The following is a 23168-nucleotide window of genomic DNA, read 5'->3' as shown; positions in this document are numbered from 1 at the left end:
ACAGTGGCACTCTCACAACATCCATGTCTATCCTTGCTCGTGCCAAACCTTGAACTATGGCAAAGCTCATCAGTAATCATTTGGTGTGTGGTTTGGGCTCATAAAAAAATAAAATAAAATAAAATGGATTAACACATAATAAAACCATCTAAATTATTTAATTAATTTTGGAGACATTGAACATACACACCATTGACTGGTGGAACGAAACATTCAAAAAAAACTCTCCTGAATTTTTTTAACGAAGGTTGAGTCTCATTTAGAAGATTGTAATCATAGTGCTCTTCTTACACCTTGAATTTGATTGAGGCTGCTTAAAGTCATTTTCACAATTTCTTATATGCTAATTTCACTAATTTCTTTAAAGTCATTTTCGCAATAAATTATTTACGGCAAATTGCTCTCAAAAAACATAGGTAAGTTATTTTTTCTTTTTTTCATCAAATTATTTATTACTAAATATGGGTTCTCCAACTCGGGAATTCCATCCCTCTTCTCATATAAAAAAAAGTATGATAAACTCATCATAGTAACCAAATATTTTTATAAAAACATGAGGGGCTATTGATGAATCCAAATTTAACAGGCCCAAAAAACCCCCTTAAAAAGCCTAAAAAACCCAAAAAAATCCAAAAACATCCTCATATACTCGAGCTACCAAGGTGTATGGGCTCGGGCATGGTAGCCTGGGCCCATACTAGGTGTCCACCTGTGCTCGAACATGGAACTCGAGCCCACCATCTAAGCGCATTGCCCACCACCTGTGGTGTTGAGGGTGACACATCTAGCTTTGCTATGTATACATCCCAGCACCCTTGATGCTAGGTGTGCACCCTTACACTCTCGCGGGATGGGGTTATCATGTCCGAGCCCAACGTGTTTCGATCTAGGTAGTGCGTCTAAATCTTTTGTTTACCTCTATTAGGCTTGAGCACTTTACTCGAGCCCAACACTCCATTAGAAATTTTTTTCAAGACTCTATATGAGTTTCTTAGTATTTTATACTAATCCAATGCGTATTATTTTGAGTATAATACACTTTAAAATATCATAAGGGTGAAATAACATTTCAGCTCCTCCTCTCTACAAAATGACAAAACTCATGGGCTATAACTACACCATGAATTCTTCAAACTCAAGGTTTACAATCTCTTCATTCTTAACATTTTCAACACATATATTTTCAGAGTTTATTTTTTTAAAATATCATTGCACTTTCTCTCTCTACAAAGTTACTAACTTTATTATTGAAGAGTCCACATGTCGATCAAATGGAACCTTTTATAAGTACCAGCCACCTTGATTTAAAAGGCATTACCTGCTACTACCACAACTACTAACCACCATGGCTTACCAGACATCACCTGCTACTACCACAGCTACCAGCTACCTTGGCTTACCGGACATCACCTGCTACTACCAACCACCTGAATTTTTCATATCAAACCACCGTACATCTTAACTAGGAAGAAATAATGAGATTGCTTAAACTAAAAAATTAACTAATTATCCCATCAATCTTATTCCTAAAGATATTAAATTAAATTCGGTGACTCACGCATAATATATGTTCTTAAAATAATAACAGAAATAAACAAATTCATTATGTGAGGCAACGTCTCCGACCACTTGACCCATATAGGTTAAAAAAACTGGTCCACACGTTTTAATTAAATACCTGAAAAGAAAAAAAACAAACAAGAAAGAGAGAACGTGATTCTTATGCTATCAATATCTATCCAATAGATTAAGATTTAAGACGGATAACGTGGCACATTTACAACATGTCTCTGTGTTTACACTCCCAATATATGAAAACATAACCCAGCACAATAGAACACTCCACTTCCATTGCTCCTCTTTTCCTTCTTTTCTGGGTTTCATACTTCTCAGACAACCTTCAACCTTAGTGTTTTTCGAAGAGAGAAAAAAAAAAACTCCCAGATAATCAAAACTAGTCGCAAAAGTGAAGTTTGGAACTTTAATAAATAAATAAGAAAGTAACCATGTCATCTGCGGTGGAGGCAACTTCCCAAGAGAACCATGAGGAGAGCAGCAACGAACGGCTAGATTTGATTCACCATCTAGATCCAACAGCTACAGATATGTTAATCCCTAATGAAGTTCTTCTCAAAGCTGCCATTTCTCTCAAGGATCAGGTATGCATTTAATTTCTTTTTCTTTTTTTCTTAATACAGGACCTCTTTCTTTGAGTTCATGTATGCGTTATGACTTAAGCAAAATAAATAAATAAATAAAAAAGCATTCCATCGTCTTGTCCTTAAGAGTTTTAGGCCGGCGAGCTAGTCTGAGAATGCTCTAATTGATTGAAAAAAATTTGTTTGTCTCCATCGTATATAGGTGGTGGAGGCGACGTGGAAAAGAGATAGCAATATGGGTGCGGGTATTGACCCGACAGTGTATACGGGTCTTCTGGGGACAGCTTTCACCTGCTTGCGGTCGTTCGAGGTTACCGGTAATGAGCAGGACTTGCTATTGTGCTCCAACATTGTTGACACGTGCTCCGTTTCCGCACATGCCTCCTCTAGGTAAATTATTGACTGTTATTCAGTTATCTGGACTGTACCTCATTGGCTCCTTATTCCTACATGAATTATTTTACTTGTATGAAGAATACGAGTTTAAATCTTAAAAGACCACTTAATTTTTATTTTTTTTTCTAAAACAAGGGATTTCCCTTTTAATTGGCCATCAAGTTTAAATCTTACTAAGTTAAATGATCATAAATCCTCTAATCATGATATAGATAATTTGTTTTGACAAATCGAAAATATAAATTTAATTTTGATATGTAAAAGATAGTTTGAGCATACCAGTCGGACCATAATAGACTATAAAAACAAAAAACGCGATAACTAATCTTTCTTTTGGTTAGGCATTAAATAAATAAATAAAAAAGAAAGAGAAGAAATTGCTGTAGCCATATGAACAAATCACTAATCATTGGAATAGTGATAGTGATTTTACAAAATTCACCTCACCCAAAAAAAACCTTTAAACTGGAAATTGTGGGCAAGATGATATTTCATTATAATACAATGATCTTTAATAATTTATATAAGATTAGGTTAGTAATTTCATTCTTTTTGTATAGTAAAACTACTGATTTACCCTTACAATAAAAAATGTAATGCTTTTTAATCAGGGGTGTTATAGTTTTCTTAATTTTTTTCTTTTAAAATAGTGAAATTACCTTGTTTTTAAAGAAAAAATCAACAAAATTTTCTCACAAGCGTTTTTTTGTTATTTTACATTGATTTTATTGTTAATTTGAAGATTATACAGAAGCATTATTTTAATTGATCATATATTAAATATTATTTTAAAAAATATATTGGCACATGCATATGAGTGGACAACACCTATATATTTGCAGGGAATGCGTGCAGGGTCATTTGACTATCAAATGCCCCCTCTGCAATGCGGCGGCGTATGCATCAAATACGCCTATATTTGTTTTATGTCTATATCTATATGAATTGTTTCTTAACTTTTTCGAGGTGAGATAACTATATATAACTTATATTTTTTATCTTTTCGATGTGAGATAACTATATGACATTTCATACCTCATTTTTTTCATAGTTTACATTCACATGCATCGTTTAAAAACTTTTCCATATGGGATATTAAAACTTTAAATATAATTTTTTTTTAATTTTTCCAAGTGACCCGATTCAACTCGTGTGACCTGGCTACCTGGTTGGATTAACTCCGAACCGAGTTTAATAACTATAGTCTGAGATCATTTTTGAAATTGTTTTTTACATTTTGTATGTAAAATAAATGAAAAGTAAGTCTAAATAAAAGAAATATTATTTTAACTTTTACAAAATTAAGATTGAAATACAATTACAATCTTTTTTATATATAGTTGGAAAAAAATATAATCTACAATGATACTAAATTGCCTCTAAATATATATTTATCTTAAGTTTTCAACATTTTCTTTAATGAAAAGTAGATTGAAAACATAAGATAAACAGCTTTTTTTAAGTCTTGTTCTAGCGGTAAATGTGGCTTTACTAGAGCACCATTTTTGTAAAAATATCTTGCAAATATTTTGGTGGTTGTATGGTCTTCCAAATTTGCATCAGTATGTCAATTCGTAGGAGATAAAGTTTCAGATTTTTTTTAGCTGTCTAGTGTCTATGTCATTCATGTGGGAAACACTTTCATTAACTACGGCGGTCCAATTTGTTTAAATGACAATTTTTTTCAAAAAATAATCCATTAATTTCTGCAACTTTTTTTTTCTCCTAAATTAGAAAAAATATTTTCAGAAAGATACAACCAATTGTGGGATTTTCAATATAAAATTATTTATTTTCTCTTTCTTTTACGTTTAACGGTTGAAATGGTGGATGCACAGGCAAATGACCTTGACCTTCTTATGTGGGAAAGGAGGATTATATGCCCTTGGAGCCGTGGCCGCTAACTACAAGGGGGACCATCAAGGACGTGACTTCTTTTTGAATCTCTTCCTTGAGGTACTCTCAATTTTCACCACTATCAATACATTTGCTAAGAGTCTAATTTTCCTTGTCAAATGTATGGTAGCACGTAGCATAAATTCTTGCCTGCCCAGGAGAGAACAATTTAAAGATATTTGTTAAAATATGGAATATCTGCTGTCGGCCATGAAAGAGAGGAGGTTTTTCTAAATGTCTTCTTCTTTGTGGGTTACATTTCATATTCGTCCGTCATTGGAAATGCCTCGACTGCAGTTGGCAACACTTGTCGGACATGGATTTCTTGAATTTTCCAGGCTGCCTTAAGCATTCGTAAAAATGCATATTTGAGTCTGGACATTCACAATTTAATCTTTCAACCAATATGAGAAAATTGTCATTCAACTTACAAGTTCATCCCTAACACTAACGAGAGGATTACTGTTTTAAAATGTTATTATGGATATGCTGATATGGTGGAAGGCATCTCTTTTAACTTCAGAAAGCAAATGCATCTGATGCTTTCCAGACTCGGTCCCGTCCTTGTCTTCTTGTCTATGGTAGGTATTTACCCCCCCTCTCTTGGAATGTGGTCCAGTAGTCTTGTTGGGACTTCTTAGCGTGAATGGTAATTGGTGAGTCCATTGCCAGAAAGCCAGCGAACAACTGGTCTTATGCGAAGTGTCTCCATCAGGGTCAAATTGCCTTTATTTCCTAATGTTCAAAGAGATAGATGCCTCACTCGTATTCGAGCATTGTTATGACTCATTCTATGATTCAAGCTTGTAGCTGCACCATGGTGGGTGGGGACGCCTGTGGCTCATGAGACGTCAATTTGACCTTCAGTGACACAATCTGATAAGATACCACCAGCTGTTGGTCTTGGTCGGTTTCGTTGAGTTATTATCTAGGCCTCTGCCCTCTGGAAAACTAAGAGTCTGATCCGCTGTGTTTGCATCTTCATATTCACTTCAGTGCTTAGCAGTGTAGCTTCGATTTTGAACACTGGATAATGATGATGTAGTGCTCTTTCACATATGCTTCCCTTTCCATTCCTTAATTTGGAAGCTATAGCAGTCCAAACAAAATAAGATGCATTTGGCTATAATTGCACAAATTGAACGTGTTCTGCTGTTTCATGAGCTGCTGCACTTTTTCCCCCTATCAGGACTCTTGCTCTTATGCTAGAGCCTAGAAGTACAGTACCTCTGGGAATCATTGATGGAGCAATAGGCCTTGCCTTCTTTTAAGCACTAAGTTCAAAAGTGATGATGATTCTTCACCCACCCGGAATCCCGGATATGCTTAAACTCTATCACAATTGTAAAGAGTTTTCTCATGTTTGAACAGCTCTCTTTCATATTGTATCTTATTTGATAATGATTCATATAATAACTGGGGTAGTTATTGTCAACAATAATCCAATGGAAAAAAAAAACTCTTATTATTTGTTTGATTGATTTATAGGTAGCACAAGAGAGAGCCCTCCCAGTTGGACCTGAGGAGGGTGGTTTTGGGATGTCATACGAGCTTATGTATGGGAGAGCTGGGTTTTTATGGGCTGCTTTATTCATAAACAAGCATCTTGGCGAAGGGACGTTACCTAGTGATCTTCTTTTGCCTGTTGTTGACGCTGTTTTAGCTGGGGGCAGAGCAGGGGCATCTGACAATGCAGCCTGTCCACTGATGTACAGATGGCATGGCACACGGTACTGGGGTGCAGCCAATGGCCTTGCTGGAATCTTGCAAGTGCTACTTAACTTTCCTCTTTCCAAAGAGGATGCCGAGGATGTTAAGGCAACTTTAAGGTACATGATGAGCAACCGGTTCCGTCATAGCGGAAATTACCCTTCAAGCGAAGGAAACCCGAGGGACAAATTGGTGCAATGGTCACATGGTGCAACTGGCATGGTCATCACCCTCTGCAAGGCATCTGAGGTAGGCATTACATACTAAGTCAAGTTTATTGAGTGTCTGTACACGAGAATCCATCTATTGTGACAATTTTACAGAATTATATCCACTTACTCATGCTCAACACAACTTCTTTCATCATTATCACACTGGTTTAATTACAAACATTGCATGGTAAGTTGCAAAATAGTTACTTGAATTGGTACTTTGCTTAAGCCTAAAAGGTGATTCATGTGGCAAACTATGCACAAGCTAACTGCATTCGGAATTACTTAAATAGTTAGAAATCGCGGTTGTATTATAACTGTGATAGTTAAAAGATAATAAGACCTGAAAAGTGGGAAACATATTGTAAATTGTTCTCGTGTATAATGAACCAATTACCTATCATAATGGGAAACATATTCAATTCAAATGTTCGAAACCCTTAGTTTTATCAGCCAAATATTGAGGCTGAGTCGCTGGTGATAACTATTTTTTTGTTTTCGGCAGATGTTTCCAAATGATAGGGAGTTCAGAGATGCTGCTATAGAAGCAGGGGAAGTTGTTTGGAAGAGTGGGCTAGTGAAGAAGGCAGGCCTTGCCGATGGTGTGGCAGGAAACGCTTATGCCTTCCTTTCCCTTTATCGCCTTACTGGAGAGAGCATATATGAGGAGAGAGCAAAGGCATTTGCAAGCTTCTTATATCATAATGCTAGTGGACTCGTGACCATAGGTCATGCTCGTGGAGCTGATCATGCCTATTCTCTTTTTCAAGGACTAGCTGGAACAGCTTGCCTTTGGTTTGATCTTCTCAAGCCTGAAAGTTCCAGATTCCCTGGGTATGAACTATAAGTGAAACAGTTTTAGCTGAAATTTACATTATATGAAATTTAAGCCTTTCATGTATATAAGAGTGTAACTTAAGCGCTCTAGTTCTAAATTTGAAGAAAGCTTGGGTATAGATATCAATCCAAAGTTTTATTTAGTAACGATTTGTGCCATCCTAGTTCTATATTGGTTTCTTGGTGATGCGTTGCTTATTGCATCATATTTTTGAACATATTGAACACCCTCCCTGGTAGGATATACTGATAACTACCAGAAAGCCAAGCTGTCGAGAAGAAACATTGAACACTTATCCTGTCTTACAACTGTTTGATAACCCCATCGATACGCAACATAGACAAGATTAGACATGACAAAAAACATTATCTAATCCTGGTTTTGTCCTTTCTATGCTCTTCAAACTATTTCCCTTTTAGCTCTGCTAGAAATGTTTATTGAAATGACTTGGTGCCATTCACATTGCTTGGAATGCATGGTGCCATACTATTGGAACAGCTGCTGTTGTACTATTCTAAGAATACTGTTTAGGGTTTCAAGTGTTGGGTCTCAAATCCAATGAAACTTCCTAATCAATAATTCCATCTTCTTGTCTTCTGGGTCACTTGTTTATGACTAAGCCAAACCATAAGCAGTTGAGGCTGAACCTGATCATATATAGGGATAAATCCCAAGGGTCGTCAATCAAACCATGATCTAACATGAGCATCGATCAAACCCTTCTTTTCTTAAGTCAAATCGAAGCCGTGGAGCTTGGAGAATGATAAAGTTGACAGGGGGTGGACTGGAGTGGTCAATTTTGTGTTCTTATCAAATTTATTTTATTTTTTCCTTTCTTCAAGAGTAGAATAAAGAAAAGAGAAGTACCAGGGCAAATTTGGCTAGGAAAAAAAGGCATTTTTGGAAGAAAAAAAATGTATTAAACTGGGGATGATCAACGCTATTCAAGAGATAGTTTAATCTTTTCTGATACCATAGGAACTAATTAATTGATTTTGATAAATTACAGAGATAAATTGTAATCAATTCTTCATGAATTTGGTAAGGCTTTCGCTGGCAAGATCGAGATTAATTCACCAAGTGGGTTCGAAAAGGATGCTCGTACGAGTTCATATAAAGAAAATTAAAATTCCTCAAGAAGCAAGATGACTTGGTGATGAAGACCTTAAGAACTACAAGCACAAGAAAAAAGATGCTTATACGTAACCAATTAGCTCATGAACGAGATCATTCTTTTAGTTCCTTAACATTATGTCAAGAAAGTGAGCGAACCCTGCAGCCATAATACAATTAGGCCTCTTATGCTTAAAGATGCACGTTAATGAGGTCAGCGATGTTACCATTGCCAGACTCGTTCAATTTCTTTGTAACGTGTAAAACTATACATGCTTTTACAAAATTATCAAGAAATTGTTTGTTTATGTGCAAGAAACACCGTTTTCAATGCTTAATGAGGTCAGCGATGTTACCATTGTCAGAATCGTTCAATCTCTCGGTTAGTTTGCTTTTTCACATGTTAAAGCTAAAATAATTAGCTCTGCTCCCATCGTTGAGTTAGCATGCAATAATATTTTACTTCTTTGGATTTCCAACAAATAGCACTCCCATTATCCCATAGGAAGGGAATGTATACAAGGAGGTAGAGAGAGAACCACTTGACGACAAATTATTCCGATCAGCATCACTAAAATATTCAGGCACTGCAATAAACTTTTTATAATTATTGGAACTAAAAATGAGTATTTTATTTCCCTCTCAGTGCCACGCCAATGCTGTTCACTGGGCTTTCTGGGAAACCTAGCTGGTGCTCCAACAGCAAAAAGAGATGTTAGGTTTTGTACGCCCACTCATATAATGTAAGGTGCCAATCAAACTAGCATATCCTCTCTCTCTCTCTCTCTCTCAATCACATCAGCATCTTTCTCAACCGAAAACAAATGGATTTTAGAATAAAAGAGAGCAGTTAATAAAGTTTTATTTTCTCTGTACACTGTGATTCTTCAAGAACAGTGTTATTCCATAATTTGTCTCGCCAATATCTTTCATGTCAAATTAATGGCTATTCAACATATTCATATAGTCTCTTTAACCACACATATAAGATGTCATTTGTTTCCTAAAGAGTGGTTTTTAAAAAAAAAAAAAAATTTAAAAAATAAATTATTTTTCGATGTTTAGTAATATAATAAAAAATAAGTTGGAAAACATTTTCCAGTGTTTGGTTATGTCATGGAAAATGAACTGGAAAACAACTTATAAATGTTTTATTTTTTTCAAGTTTATTAAAATAATGAGTAACAAATCTTACAAATTAAAAAGTTGAATGAGAATGAAATTGAAAAAAAATATAATTTCATAAATTATCTCAAATAAAATAAATAATAATCAAAATAACAAAGATCAAATTTAAAAAATAAAAAAATTGAAAGATGAAGAAATTAAAATAATAATAATTAACATTTCATAAATTATTTCAAATAAAATAAGTAACAATTAAAAGAATATGGACCAAATTTGATAGATAAAAAATTTCAATTTAAAAATGATAAAGAAAAAGCAAATAACAATTATAAAAATGAGGACCAAAATTAATATAAAAATTAAATTATAAGGGATGAAATTGAAAAACAAATATTCAAAACAAAATATAATAGAATCAAAAGTTTGAGGACCAAATTTGATATAATCAGCAAATAATATGACATTTCTAATTTTTTCACAACTTCCGAAAAGTATTTTCCGCCCAAAATAAAAGGAAAATATTTTCATGGAAATCAAGCTAAATTTTCATTTGACTGGAAAGTTATTTTCTGATCACTAAAAACTTATATGATTGTTATTTTTAAAGTCTGTAAAATTAGTCGAGATACAAGCTAATCTTAACATCAATATTAATAAATAAAAAAAATTGACCCCGATAGGAACGTTCCCCAAACAATTAACAAACTATGATCCAAGCCTGTATAGACAGACGCATTGAAAACACAAAACGCATATGATCGGCCCGTTGTTAGTTCATGCATGTTAATGATTGCCTCAACCACACGGCAAAGCAAAAGGAAACAGTGGCTGAAGACACAGGTTGGCTTTTCAAAAAATATCATTCATTATTTCAACTTTCATGAATCTACCGTACAAGTAGACGCTTAGTGGGTAAATAAGGGACAAGAGACAATAAAAATACGAAAATATATTAGTATTTATACGGATGGTGCTTAACATTCATCCCCTCCACGTAAATATTATGAAATAAAAAATCGGTCAACAAAATAAAAAAAAAAAAAAAAAAAAAATTATGAAAGAAAAAATCGGTCAACACCATGAAAATGAAATCAACAAAAGTGTGCATCAGTAACCTATTGCATGAGATTATAATAGTGATTCTTTTTTAAATTATTTTTTTAAATACATTAAAATAATATTTTTTATTTTTTATTTTTTATATTAGTATATCAAAATAATTCAAAATTATAAAAACCTTTTAAAAAAATTATTTTTATTATAAAAAGTAGGTTTTAAACCTAAAACAAATACTATAAATGAGAAAAGCAACCACTTGTTTTGTTGGTGCATTTAAGATGATAGTAATTGATGGCTGCAGCTACTCCAATAATGGTATGAAAGGGTTTTTAAGAATATAATTATGGTTGTTTTTTAAAGTATTTTTTGTTTGAAAAAATATTGAAATAATTTTTTTTATTTTTTAAAATTCATTTTTAATATCAGCACATTAAAATATATTAAAAAAATTAATTTAAAAAGATTAAACTTTAACAAACACCCTATTAAAACTCACTATTAAACACCTTATAAACAAGGTCACCACGCCTCCAAAGAAAGGGGGTGAGAAGAAACCATCTAGGTGGTGGCCCAGTGGTAAGAGTTTGGGATCAAGAGGTTTGCTCCCTTTGTGGTCTTAGGTTCGAGCCTTGTGGTTGCTCATATGATGGCCACTGGAGGCTTACATGGTCGTTAACTTCAGGACCCGTGAGATTAATCGAGGTTCACGCAAGCTGGCTCGGACATCCACGTCAAACTAAAAAAAACAAAAAAAGAAGGTGAGAAGAAGGCAAGTTCACCCATCTTGGCCCAATGGGGACCATCAGATCAAACTAATCTATTTTCTTTATGTTCCCACTTATCTTCTCCTCCTCCTCCTCGTAACCTGAAGAATTTTTGTTACCATTTTTATATTTATTTATTCTAATGAAAAAAACTACACATGCAAATTGCAATCTCCCAGGACTGTCCTTTTCTGCTACTCGCCGTGTCCTCTCCGACGCTATTTGAAATAGAATAAAAAATTAGGTGAATTATTTTTTTCTTAATTAAATTTTAATGCAGTTTATGTGGCATTTAATTTGCCATGGTCGATTTGATGTTGCTATGTTATAAAAAAAAAAAGTTTAAGGAATTTACCTGTTCAAGCATACATTATTTGTCTAAACTCAATTGATTGATTCAATAATACTTAATTTTTTTTAAATAGATGATAATGTTTATTTATTGTCTCATCAAGACAAATAATAGTCAAAGAAATGAAACATGTCCCATGGTATCTTTTTTTTTTAAATATATAAATTCATTCTAAAACTATCATATCCATATATTTATTTTATAATTTTGTCTTTATCTCTTCAAACAAATATTTTTTTTCTTCAAAACATTCATTTTTTTTTATTTTTTTTTCAATCTAATCATTCAACATTAGGTGATTATGAATTAAGTTTTATTATTTATTTCAGTTTATTTTCTATTAGGTTATCCCTGTCTCATGACCGAAATCATGAGTTTACGGGTTAACATGTGTTGACTCAGGTTGTTTTATTGAATTCTTCCTTTTAGATTGGTTTTTTTCATTTTTATTCTTCAATAATGGGTTGATTGAGAATTATGCTTAATAATTTATTTCAATTTGCTTCATATAAGGTTATCTCAGTCTCATGATCTGAGTCGTGAGTTTGGAAAGGTAACTCGAGTTGAATCGGATCATTTTTTATTTGTTTTTTATGAAGTTATTCTAGTTTCGTGACTCAAATCATGAGTATAGCTAGTTGACTCGGGTAATCTTTTTAATTGATTTTTTTTTTCATTTTTATCTTTCAACGTTGAATTGATTGAGAATTGAGTTTCATAAATTATTTCGATTTACTTTTTATATAGTTATCTTTATCTCATGGCTCAAATTGTGGATTTAGTAGATTAACTCGGGTTGATTCAAGTTATTTTTTTGTCATTTTTAATTGATTTTATTTTTTAATTTCATATTTTAATATTTTGTTAATTGAGAATTAATCTTTATAATTTATTTTGATTTGTTTTATATGAGGTTATCATGGTCTCATGATTCAAGTTGAGAATTTGACAGATCAACTCAAATTGATCTAAGTTAATCTAATATGTTGTTGTTTCAATATTTTTTTAAAAAAAAGTTATATTAAATTGTTAAAAAACTAGAGCATTTTAAGACCTAAACTTTTTTATTAAGAGAAATTATTAAGTACACAATTGATTAATGAAGCCTACTTATACAATGATAGTTGAATATTGAAAAGGATTAATTAGACCAACAAGATACCGTCATCCAAGTATCTTCATCATCATAATTCATAGATTGCTTATTCTTCTACTTAACCGAAAACAATTATGAAAGACAGCAAGTACCCTTGACGAGAGGACGGTCCAAAATATAACCACGTTGGCTAACAACTTGTGTGTAGTACACCTTGAAATTCTAACCTCTAACATGATGCCACGTGTACGTGTCATCTGCTTGTTCTTGTCCTTGTCCGTTGACACCATTCTCAGCTTCCAAAGATTTAATTATTTTTCATTCTCCTTTAACAGTCCATTAAGGGCAGGGCACCTTCGCACAATCACTTGCCCCACAAAGGCAAAGCCAGCCTTTTCATTCTTGGCCATGAAAACTATGGAGATTCTCATCGCTAACATATAAAGAGAAGACAGACAGACAGTACCAGAGAAAAGGAGAGAGAATATAGAGGGAATCACAGAAGTTGCTGTTCTTCATTGTTTGCTACTTTCCTTCATACATATATTCAAGCTATAATATAGTTAGCTAGCTAGCTAACAATGGAGCGTTATGAGATTTTAAAAGATATCGGGTCAGGAAACTTTGGTGTTGCTAAGCTAGTTAGAGAGATAACGACTGGTGAACTCTTTGCTGTTAAGTATATTGAAAGAGGCCAAAAGGTGATCTTTTTTTAACTTCATGTTTTTTCTCTCTCAATATATTCATCTCCGAATTTCTCCTGTTCATTGAGCAATGTTCTTTCATTCTTTTTTCTGAGGTTGGGTGGATGGTGGAATTTCGTAAAGACGTTAAATATGTGTTGAAGACTAGATTTTGTCTAGTGGATGTTACGCTTGTATATTTTGTTCTTTGTGGTCTTATCTGGGCTGGGCTGTGCTAGTTTCTTTTTCTTTATATATTAATTAATCTGGATTGGAGACTTTCTTTTTATAATTTTTTTTCAACTCGGTGTTTTCTTTTATTTGATGGTAGTAGTGATTTTGAAGTCTTGTTTGGTTTTTGCAGATTGATGAGCATGTTCAAAGAGAGATTATGAACCACAGGTCATTGAAGCATCCCAATATAATTAGATTCAAAGAGGTATGCAAAGTGTCATGTCTTTCCTTCTTATTAGATTATGAAATGTAAAAGAATTTCGAGTGACTAGGTCTTTTTACTCAATGTAAAGATGGATTTTGAAGGTCTCGGTACTTCTCTCAAGCTTCAGAAACTTTGAAAGAATCTGAATTGACATGGAAGTTCAGTTTTCATTGCTACAATCCAATTTGTTCATTTAAAAGGAGGCTTAGATATATAAGAATGCACTCGGACCTGCACTTTCCAAGCCGAGCCAGCTTAATCTACACTCTGTCAATAAGAAACTCATTCTTGATGTCAAGAATTATAAGAACTTGAAGATTTTAAATCTTGAAAGGGATTTTTAATTCCAAGCTCCAATTTACTCTTAGATATCAATTTTGAAAACAAGAGCCTTGCCTTAGCTTTTCGATAAGTCTTTACATTTTGCAGGTTTTAAGAAAGGTGAATTCATTGTGCAGGTTCTGCTAACACCAACCCATTTAGCCATAGTAATGGAATATGCAGCTGGTGGAGAACTTTTTGAGAGAATATGCACTGCTGGTAGATTCAGTGAAGATGAGGTAAGTATAGTGTAGAACCAAACAACGTCAACTTTCAATTACTTGTTTGTGTGGTGTTTGATCTTTTCATTTTTGGCTGTCAAATATTACCAGGCAAGATATTTCTTTCAACAACTCATATCAGGAGTCAGTTACTGCCATTCTATGGTACTAATCTCAGCCGATTTTCATTCTCAGTTTGTACAGATAAAGTCCATGTTTATTTTGACTCTGGCTAATTATCCTCCTCTTTCTGTAGCAAATTTGCCACAGAGATCTTAAGCTGGAAAACACCCTCTTAGATGGAACCACAGCGCCGCGTCTTAAGATATGTGATTTTGGCTATTCTAAGGTGATGAACTAACGAATTTACCTTACATGGAGTAAATTTAATTGTAGAGCCACATGATCACTGTTTTACCCCATTTTATGCAGTCTTCTGTGTTACATTCTCAACCCAAATCTACTGTGGGAACACCAGCCTATATTGCACCGGAAGTCCTCTCAAGAAAGGAGTATGATGGGAAGGTATTTAAGACCATTTCAATCTTGTTATTGTTTATCTCTTTCTGGACCTATTTGATCACCTAACATCTAGCATCACTATTTGACTATTCAAATTGTAGATAGCTGATGTTTGGTCTTGTGGGGTTACCTTGTATGTGATGCTGGTTGGGGCTTATCCGTTTGAAGATCCTGAAGATTCAAGAAACTTCAGAAAAACAATTCAGGTTAGTTAACATACAGCATTAATATTAATTGACCCCTTTTAATTAATATCATATGCTTTGATGTGTTAGTAAAACTGGACTATTTGACCAATGGCAGAGGATTCTTAGTGTCCACTACTCGATTCCGGACTATGTTCGAGTTTCCAAGGAATGCAAACATCTTCTATCTCGGATTTTTGTAGCTGACCCTGAGAAAGTGATGGAAAAACTGTCTTTTGTTGTAATTTTGTTGCTAGCATTCTATTAAGCGGTACTTACTGTGTTTTTTTATTCCTTTTGGCTTAAATTTTGTAGAGAATTACCATCCCAGAAATTAGAACACACTCTTGGTTTCTGAGGAGCTTCCCTGTGGAATTAAAGGAAGAAGAGGATGGTAGCTTACAAATCGACGATAGAAATGAAGAATCACAAAGTATTGAAGAGATATTAGCTATAATTCAAGAGGCTAGGAAACCTGCAGAGGGGCACAAAATTGGTGGCCATTTTTTTGGTGGGAGCATGGATCTTGATGACATAGATTCTGATGCTGATATAGATGATGTAGAGACAAGTGGTGATTTTGTTTGTGCATTGTGAAGTGCCAGCTTTAAAATCATGCATAGCTTTGCTTTACTATCCCAATCCTAGTAAAAAGCCAGTAGAGGATAAGGGCATCCTTTTCTTGTCTAAGGGAATCAAATGATCTGTACAAAACTGGGGCGATGTTGGTCTCAGGCACTTGATATGCTGTATTGCTTCTTGCTCTTGAACTCTTGAACTCTGTGAAAAATCTCTCTTGAATTCTGTTTCTTGTTTCTAGTTAAGTTGTATTAACCCAAAATCCTCTTTGACTTTATTGGATGTCATAAAATAATATCGACCTAGTTAATGCTAAGGATTCCATGAACCCACGCTCATTAGATTAGCACATTGGCAGATAAACGAAGAACTTTGTTAAAGGATGACAAGATCTGCATAAACATTGTTCAGGAGCTCCATTGTATAAGCGGATGGATAACTTAAACAACAAAGGTTAGTTACAGAAGTATAATATACAGAATGGACATAATGCTAATATTTTATTTCTTCAAGTTACAATTCTTGTTAGTGGATAGCTTTGATTTTATTTAATTGTGTAATACAAGGTGGGAGGCTGCTGATTGTTGAACACCATGGGTTTTATTTTTACTTTCCTCTTTTAAGATTACAAGTGTGCCAATACTCCTCTCCTCAGTGTTACCTATTTACATAGATGGATTCCAAGTAATGCTTGATACTTTTTTTTTAAAAGGATTGTCTTGACAGAAATAAATAAATATATGAGGGTAAGGTATTATCCTAGATCACGGGTTAACCAGTGTTTTTAATCGGGTTAGGTCGAGTCAAACGCCACAATTCTTTGCCTTCCCATGTATCTTGCAGCTGCATCTGTGTATGAATCCTAGCAATACAGACATGGTTGATGGTTCCATCATATCCGTTGTTTTTTCCTCTAAAATATAGCATACAGGCGCATTTTCTTCATCTTTTAAACCAATTCCGAAAAAAAAAAAGCCTTCTTCTGGGCAGAAGCAAGGGATTACTTATGCACATAGACAAAGACATGAAATGGAAAGTGGATTAGGACCCTTGTCTATATTGGCTTTCATGAAATTAGTGGAATGATAAGGTTGGTCTGAATTGACATTTCTCTCCCGTCCCATAGTTTAGTGCAAGTCAACCTCAATAAAAGGAAAAAAGAAGAAGAAATATTCTATTTGAAATGCATAGCTACATAAGCTCTTACAATATGACTGATCTTTAATTAGTTTACTCGGATCTTGTTTTTTATTTATTTAATTAGTATACTTTATTATATTTACTGGTTTATTTTGTGATGTACATGACGATCCCACTCTTCTACTCTGGATAGGTTCTACTTATCAGTTTTTGAATTCTCATGTGTATCAATACTTAATTATAGGTGGTAATTGTTCTTTTATTTAACTGTAACATTGATGATTTAAAATGAATTATCTTTGATCATATAATATTTTTTCTTGGATCTTTTCAGTTCATCTCTTTCATGAATCATATTATTAATTAATTACTATAAAAATATCAATTATTTCAAGACGATATCGTTGTCATAGGTGTAAACTTTGGCTTTCAAACCCCCATAGAAGAACTAATAAATTAATATTTTTTACGATTTGTAAAAAAGTCAAGTTTCTATCTAAAAAGATCTAATAATAGAGTCTAAATGGACATGAATCTGGCGAGTTGTTAAATCCAACATACTTGGGTTCAACCATGTACTAAGCCCAAGCAAACATGAGTCTAGCAAGATTCTGGGCCCAACATATTTGGGATCGTCCACATGCTGAGCATAAACAAACATGGATCTAGTGAGTTGTCAGACCCAACATACTTGGGTTCAGCTATGTTCTGAGTCCAGGCAAACATGGATATAACAAGCTACCAAACCCAACATCATAAGGCCAACCACATGCTGAGAGTAAGTGAATTTAGGTGTAGCGAGTTGTCAGACCCACTGCCTCTAGGCTTGGCTACGCGTTAAGCCAAATTGGTTTGAAGGTCGTTATAGGTCCATATTAGGGTCATAAGACTCTGTTTATTTATTCTTAAAATTTTTAATATGAAATGTTCTTGTCAAGGATATTTGTCTCCCTACATCAACAAATATATAAAAACTCTCTCAATGGTGTTTCATATTTTCATCTCAATAATGATGTGTAATGGATATTTATTCCTCATTAATGTTATGTAAGAGATATTTATCTCTCATTAATGCCATCAGAAGAAAATGACTCTCTAGTCTCTTCACTCCATCAAAATAACAAGGTTCACGGATTATAAATACTCCACGAACCACCAAGGTAAAGAGTTCACAACTTTTATTCTCTAAGTATTCGTATTTCTATTTTTAGAGCATTTACCATACAAAAACAAGAATAAACATATTTGTTCTTAGAATTTAAAGTTCATTCTCGTATTTATTACAATCTCTTACTAAAAGTAACTCACTTTTTATTATAGGCGGGTTCCTAAACCCCACTAAAAAGGATTTTTTTTCATGTGTTTAGGCCTTCTACCATCTACTTCGTGAGCTTTGTAGAAAAGAATATTAACCTAAATGTGTGATTAACCACTATCAAAATACCAAATAACCTTATTCTTGAGCATATTGGATTTTGAAACATCTTTAATTTATGTTGTCTGTGGGAAACTAACAAAAAAAACCATTAATTGTTCTTCTAGAAGTGGTTTATTGACATCCCTAATTACTATCAAAGAAAAATAATCAAAACACTCCTGGAATAGGACGTGTGATAGACCTCTCTGCCACAACAAAAACTTCTGCCTAACCAAACCTTCAACAACTACATCAACCAAGTGCAACTCTTCACCCAGGTTATGTTGGTGGCTCAAATGTAAAATTAGACTTTGTCATCTCAATAAATCTTGACACATGCAGCTACACCCTCCTTTGCAGCTCTACAACCATAAAGTTATACCCAATGCCTATATACAATTGCATTATTAAAAGGAGTTTAGGCAGAATAAAGTGTTAGGGGTTTTTTAGCCTTAATGGTCATCAAGCCCTTCCATAGGGTGTTCGTATCATCATTGTGCTCATGCACATAGCAATTATTCTAAACGCTCATCTAGCCATCACGAGATGGAGGCTAGCCATCGATCTTATCATTCTATGCTAAAAACCTCGAGCTCGTGGAACCCTATAGACAAAGGAGTTGAAAACAGCCTGCAGGGGAGTATATGTATGAAAATGGCCCCTCCCAATCAAATTTGAGATTCTTCATTGTTAAAACAAGTGTTACGTACTTGTATACCCAATGATTATATTTCCATCAAGATGATTTTGGACAACTATGACGATCTTGCTAACCTAAGAGAACATGTATAAAATGTACGAAGCAACCTGAAATTGGTCATCTAGGATAGTTATGCCATGTGCAAAAACCTTCCACAACTTTCAAAGGGTCAATACGTGTATGGTATAATAATTTGGAGCCAGGATCTATTATAAGCTTTGGTGACCTTTATACCAAGCTGGTGGTGCGGTTCAATAAAAGCATTTCAGCTAAAAAAGCTCCATAACTTTTTGGGGTTTTTCAGACAGGTGATGAGTCCACGCGAGCATATTTAAAAAGGTTTAATGAAGAAATGCTTAAATTTAAGGAATTAATCAAGTAAGTGGCTTTTGAGGCCTTAATAAGTGGAGTAAAGAGAATAGTTTTGTGGAAAACATTGTACACTCCACCAAACAGAAGACTTGTTGAAAGTAAAGTAGGCCATGACAAACCATATACAGGTGGAAGAAGCAAGTGTTTTACGTCATAGGCCTCTCTTTTTTCGCTAAGAAAAATCTACCAGAGAGGTCTCCCATGCGAGATCGTTTTCCTAGGAAGGATAATAACCCTAGAAAAAATCAGAAGAGGTTGATTAGGGAATGCAAGAGCTACCATGAAATACGCACCACTCCATTAAATGACACGCTCACAGAAGTTTTCACGACCATTAAGGGTAAAGAATTTATTTAATACCCTCAACCTATGAGATCGTCATCTAGTACTCAAACTTTCAAGGGTAGAGAATTTGGCATGATAAAGTTCAATTTGAATAATACAGCTTACCTCAAATATCAATAGACAATATCAATTAATAACACAATAATGCAATATTTTTTTTCTAATTACTACCGAATTTTTTAGATTTTACATTTTAATCACCGAGGAACAATTAGGGAAAATGAAACTTTTGAGAAAGTCAAGATAGAAAATAATAACAATGCTAATCTTATTAAAAGTTCTTCTCGGAAATCATGTTTTAAGAGAATTCAACTACTAAATTTATGGAATTTGCTTGTAAAATCTCAAGAACTAATGAAAGTTTTCAGAAGGTAATTTGAAAAGAATATTACACAAAATTAACATTAGTGGGCAAATAACTTGAAACCCCAAGATTTAAAGGGTGGAAAATGAAAATAATCACTTTCTTCCGAAATCGGGCTACATGATTTCCCCACAAGCATAAATTTCAACCTAAACTAGACAGATTGAATGGACCACCACAGCCCAAAAACCCAACCTATCAAGCACAGGAGCCCAAAACGGAGTAATTCTATAATACATCTCTCTATGATAAGCTCAAAAATCAGAAGTCCTAATCACCGGTTCCATTCCCCATCAAACCAATATAAATCCACGTGCTCACATCTAAACACAAGAACACATTTAACTAATTTATTTAAACTACAGGCAAGAACCCCCTCTTTCCATATAAAAAAGAATCAAAAACCCTAATTTGCAACAATACAGAGGAAGAAACCCTCATAGAGCAGGAAGATACTCTGTCTCGTTAACACAACCTGGGTGCTGTGTAGTGAGAGACTCCATTCAAAATGAAGGTTCAGTTTCAATTTCTCTTACTGTCTCTTCTTCTTAAACAAAACCTTTTTTTTTCTGAGTTGTTTTTTTGGTGGGCAGTTTAACATTGCAAATCCGACTACTGGGTGCCAGAAGAAGCTTGAAATCGATGATGATCAGAAACTGTATGGCTCTCTCTCTTTCTAATATGTTATTAGTTTTGTTATCTCGTGTGGTGCGTTTGTTTTGAAATTTTTGAATTTGATGTGAATTGTGAGCTGAACTTAATGAAGTTGAGCTTGTTAGATATGGGATTATAGTATAGGTATGGGAAAGTTTGATTTCCTTTTTTTTCGATTTTTTTTTATCTTAAATGGGGATTTGGGTTTAACTTATTTGTGTTTGCATCCTAGGCAATCAAATATCATGGAACTAAGAAGTGGTGTTGATTTTCTTTGGGGGCATTATAGGTCCTTAAATTTGAAATCTTTGGCTTTTTATGATTCTCGCTTTGGGTTGAACCTTATAGGCGAGATTGGGTTTTTCGTAGAATACGTTTTAGGGGAAAACTATGGCTTAGTTAGCATAATGCATAATGAAACACGGTTTATATAGTGTATTCCGAAACGTGTCTTTTATGCCTGGCCTTATTTCCTCTGTGAATTATCATTTCACTTTCTTCATCTTAGTGAACGTATGTCAAAACTTTCTTTTTATTTTTTAATTTTTCATTCTTTTTTATGGCAGCCGAGCGTTCTTTGACAAGAGGATCTCACAAGAAGTCAGTGGAGATGCACTGGGCGAGGTATGTGTTTGCCAGGAGCTAATTGGCTGAGCTAGTCTTTCAAAGTGATGTTGTGTTTTTTTATTTTCTTATTTTTTAATTTTTAATTGACACATCTGGTTGTATTATACAGGAATTCAATGGTTATGTTTTTAAGATTATGGGAGGGTGTGACAAGCAGGGTTTCCCAATGAAGCAAGGAGTTCTAACTCCAGGCCGTGTTCGTCTCTTGCTGCACAGAGGTTTGCAGCTTTGTTCCTCCACTTGTGTTTGTAGACGTGTGGATTTTGGTGTTTTGTGTGTTTCAGCTAATTTGCATACAGTGCTCATTAATAGGTACTCCTTGCTTCCGTGGATACGGCAGGAGAAATGGAGAGCGCAGGAGGAAGTCTGTTCGTGGATGCATTGTTAGTCAAGATCTCTCTGTTTTGAACCTGGTCATCGTGAAGAAGGGAGAGAATGATCTTCCTGGCCTGACAGATGTTGAGAAGCCAAGGATGAGAGGTCCAAAGAGGGCATCAAAGATCAGGAAACTGTTTAACCTCTCTAAGGAGGATGATGTCCGGAAGTATGTCAACACTTACCGCAGAACATTTACAACCAAATCTGGTCAGTTACTATATCATTATTCCTTTTGTTGACTATTTATTACGGTTATTTGAATTCAATGAGGTCTCCAAAGAATTACTTATTAAATAATAATCCAATAAAGTCAAGTATTGATTTAACAAAAATAACAATGCCATTTTTCTGGGTTGGCAGGTAAGAAGGTTAGCAAGGCTCCCAAAATTCAAAGGTTGGTTACTCCCTTGACTTTGCAAAGGAAGCGTGCAAGAATATCTGACAAGAAGAAGAGAATCACAAAGGCCAAGGCTGAGGCAGCAGAGTATCAGAAGCTTCTTGCCACCAGGTTGAAGGAGCAGCGTGAACGCCGCAGTGAGAGCTTGGCAAAGAAGAGATCTAGATTATCTGTTGCCTCAAAGCCCTCAGTTGTGGCTTAAATGTTTTGTAATTTGGACCATGAGTAATGACAGTGCTAAATTTCTTCATTAGCTCGATTTAATTTTGGTTGTTCTTTGGATTGCTGAGGTGAGTTTGAATTTTTAGATATTCAACAATTTTAGCATCTGAGATTTTTGTTTTGGTTCCGTTGTATTGTGGAATTCGTAATTGTCTACATTCTGATGCCTTGGCATATTATGTTGATTCTGGATTCTATGTTATTTGATACTTGAAGCTCAAATTTACTCGTTGCACATTCATGGAGCAAACCTCATCTGAACATGACTTGTGTTTGTTGGGGTTTCTCTTTATATCACGCTCTTCTATTTCTCCTTACAATGAAGGAAGGAACCATTTTCTTTCGTTCAAAATTTAATTTTGGTCAGTAGAGGTTTGGTCATCCCCCGATTTATAAGCTGATGTGGGTTTTTTTCAATCACGTTAAGGCTCCGTTTGTTTGCAGAAAAGTTGTTTTTTTTTGGAAAGTGAATTCCGGGAAAGTATTTTCCGATGTTTGGTAGTGTTATGGAAAATAAACTGAAAACACTTTCCAATGTTTGGTTATGTTATGGAAAATGAATTGGAAAATAATTTATTAATGAATTAATTATTTTTTGAAGTTTATCTAATATATATAAAATATTTAATATAAATATTTAATCACTTACACTAAAAAAAATAAAATCTAAAAATGATAAATTGATAAACATATTCATTTATCAAATCGTAGATAACAGATTTTTATTTCCTAAAATTCTTCTGCCATCATTTACTATTGCATCTTATTATTCTTTTATAAAATTAGAGAGTTGGCCTTCTATCTATGGTGGAGAACGTATAGCAATACAAAGCTAAGCTGGATAAAGAGAAGCAAAGCAAGGCAAAGCGCCCCCCCCCC

General features: G+C 34.2%; 3 protein-coding genes across 5 annotated transcripts; all 3 read left to right on the top strand.

Moving 5' to 3' along the window:
* Positions 1–1790: 1790 nt before the first annotated feature.
* LOC7466791 (lanC-like protein GCL1) lies at positions 1791–7357 on the top strand. 2 transcript variants are annotated; one of them, XM_002309927.4, is made up of 5 exons: positions 1794–2159; positions 2362–2549; positions 4394–4511; positions 5940–6410; positions 6879–7357. In XM_002309927.4, the coding sequence occupies exons 1-5, from the start codon at positions 2007–2009 to the stop codon at positions 7218–7220; spliced, it is 1272 nt and encodes a 423-aa protein (XP_002309963.2). In that variant the 5' UTR covers positions 1794–2006; the 3' UTR covers positions 7221–7357. The 2 variants fall into 2 exon arrangements, with proteins under 2 accessions (XP_052310731.1, XP_002309963.2); XM_052454771.1 differs by lacking the exon at positions 2362–2549 and having other exon boundaries at positions 1791–2159.
* Positions 7358–13043: 5686 nt separating this feature from the next.
* On the top strand, positions 13044–15898 carry LOC7466792 (serine/threonine-protein kinase SAPK2). Of its 2 annotated transcripts, XM_002309928.4 has the most exons (9): positions 13046–13424; positions 13771–13845; positions 14304–14405; positions 14499–14552; positions 14644–14736; positions 14820–14912; positions 15011–15115; positions 15213–15311; positions 15410–15898. In XM_002309928.4, exons 1-9 carry the CDS (start codon positions 13305–13307, stop codon positions 15689–15691), a joined length of 1023 nt encoding a protein of 340 aa, XP_002309964.1. In that variant the 5' UTR covers positions 13046–13304; the 3' UTR covers positions 15692–15898. The 2 variants fall into 2 exon arrangements, with proteins under 2 accessions (XP_024461417.1, XP_002309964.1); XM_024605649.2 differs by lacking the exon at positions 15213–15311 and having other exon boundaries at positions 13044–13424.
* A 4461-nt stretch (positions 15899–20359) lies between these two features.
* LOC7466793 (40S ribosomal protein S6) lies at positions 20360–22511 on the top strand. Its single transcript, XM_002309929.3, has 6 exons — positions 20360–20525; positions 20605–20669; positions 21232–21289; positions 21402–21510; positions 21605–21877; positions 22031–22511. The coding sequence occupies exons 1-6, from the start codon at positions 20520–20522 to the stop codon at positions 22267–22269; spliced, it is 750 nt and encodes a 249-aa protein (XP_002309965.1). The 5' UTR covers positions 20360–20519; the 3' UTR covers positions 22270–22511.
* The last annotated feature ends 657 nt before the right edge of the window (positions 22512–23168 follow it).

Source organism: Populus trichocarpa, chromosome 7 (genome assembly GCF_000002775.5).
Source record: "Populus trichocarpa isolate Nisqually-1 chromosome 7, P.trichocarpa_v4.1, whole genome shotgun sequence".
In the NCBI taxonomy this organism is placed as follows: Eukaryota; Viridiplantae; Streptophyta; class Magnoliopsida; order Malpighiales; family Salicaceae; genus Populus; species Populus trichocarpa.
This window is presented reverse-complemented; position numbering and strand designations above follow the sequence as displayed.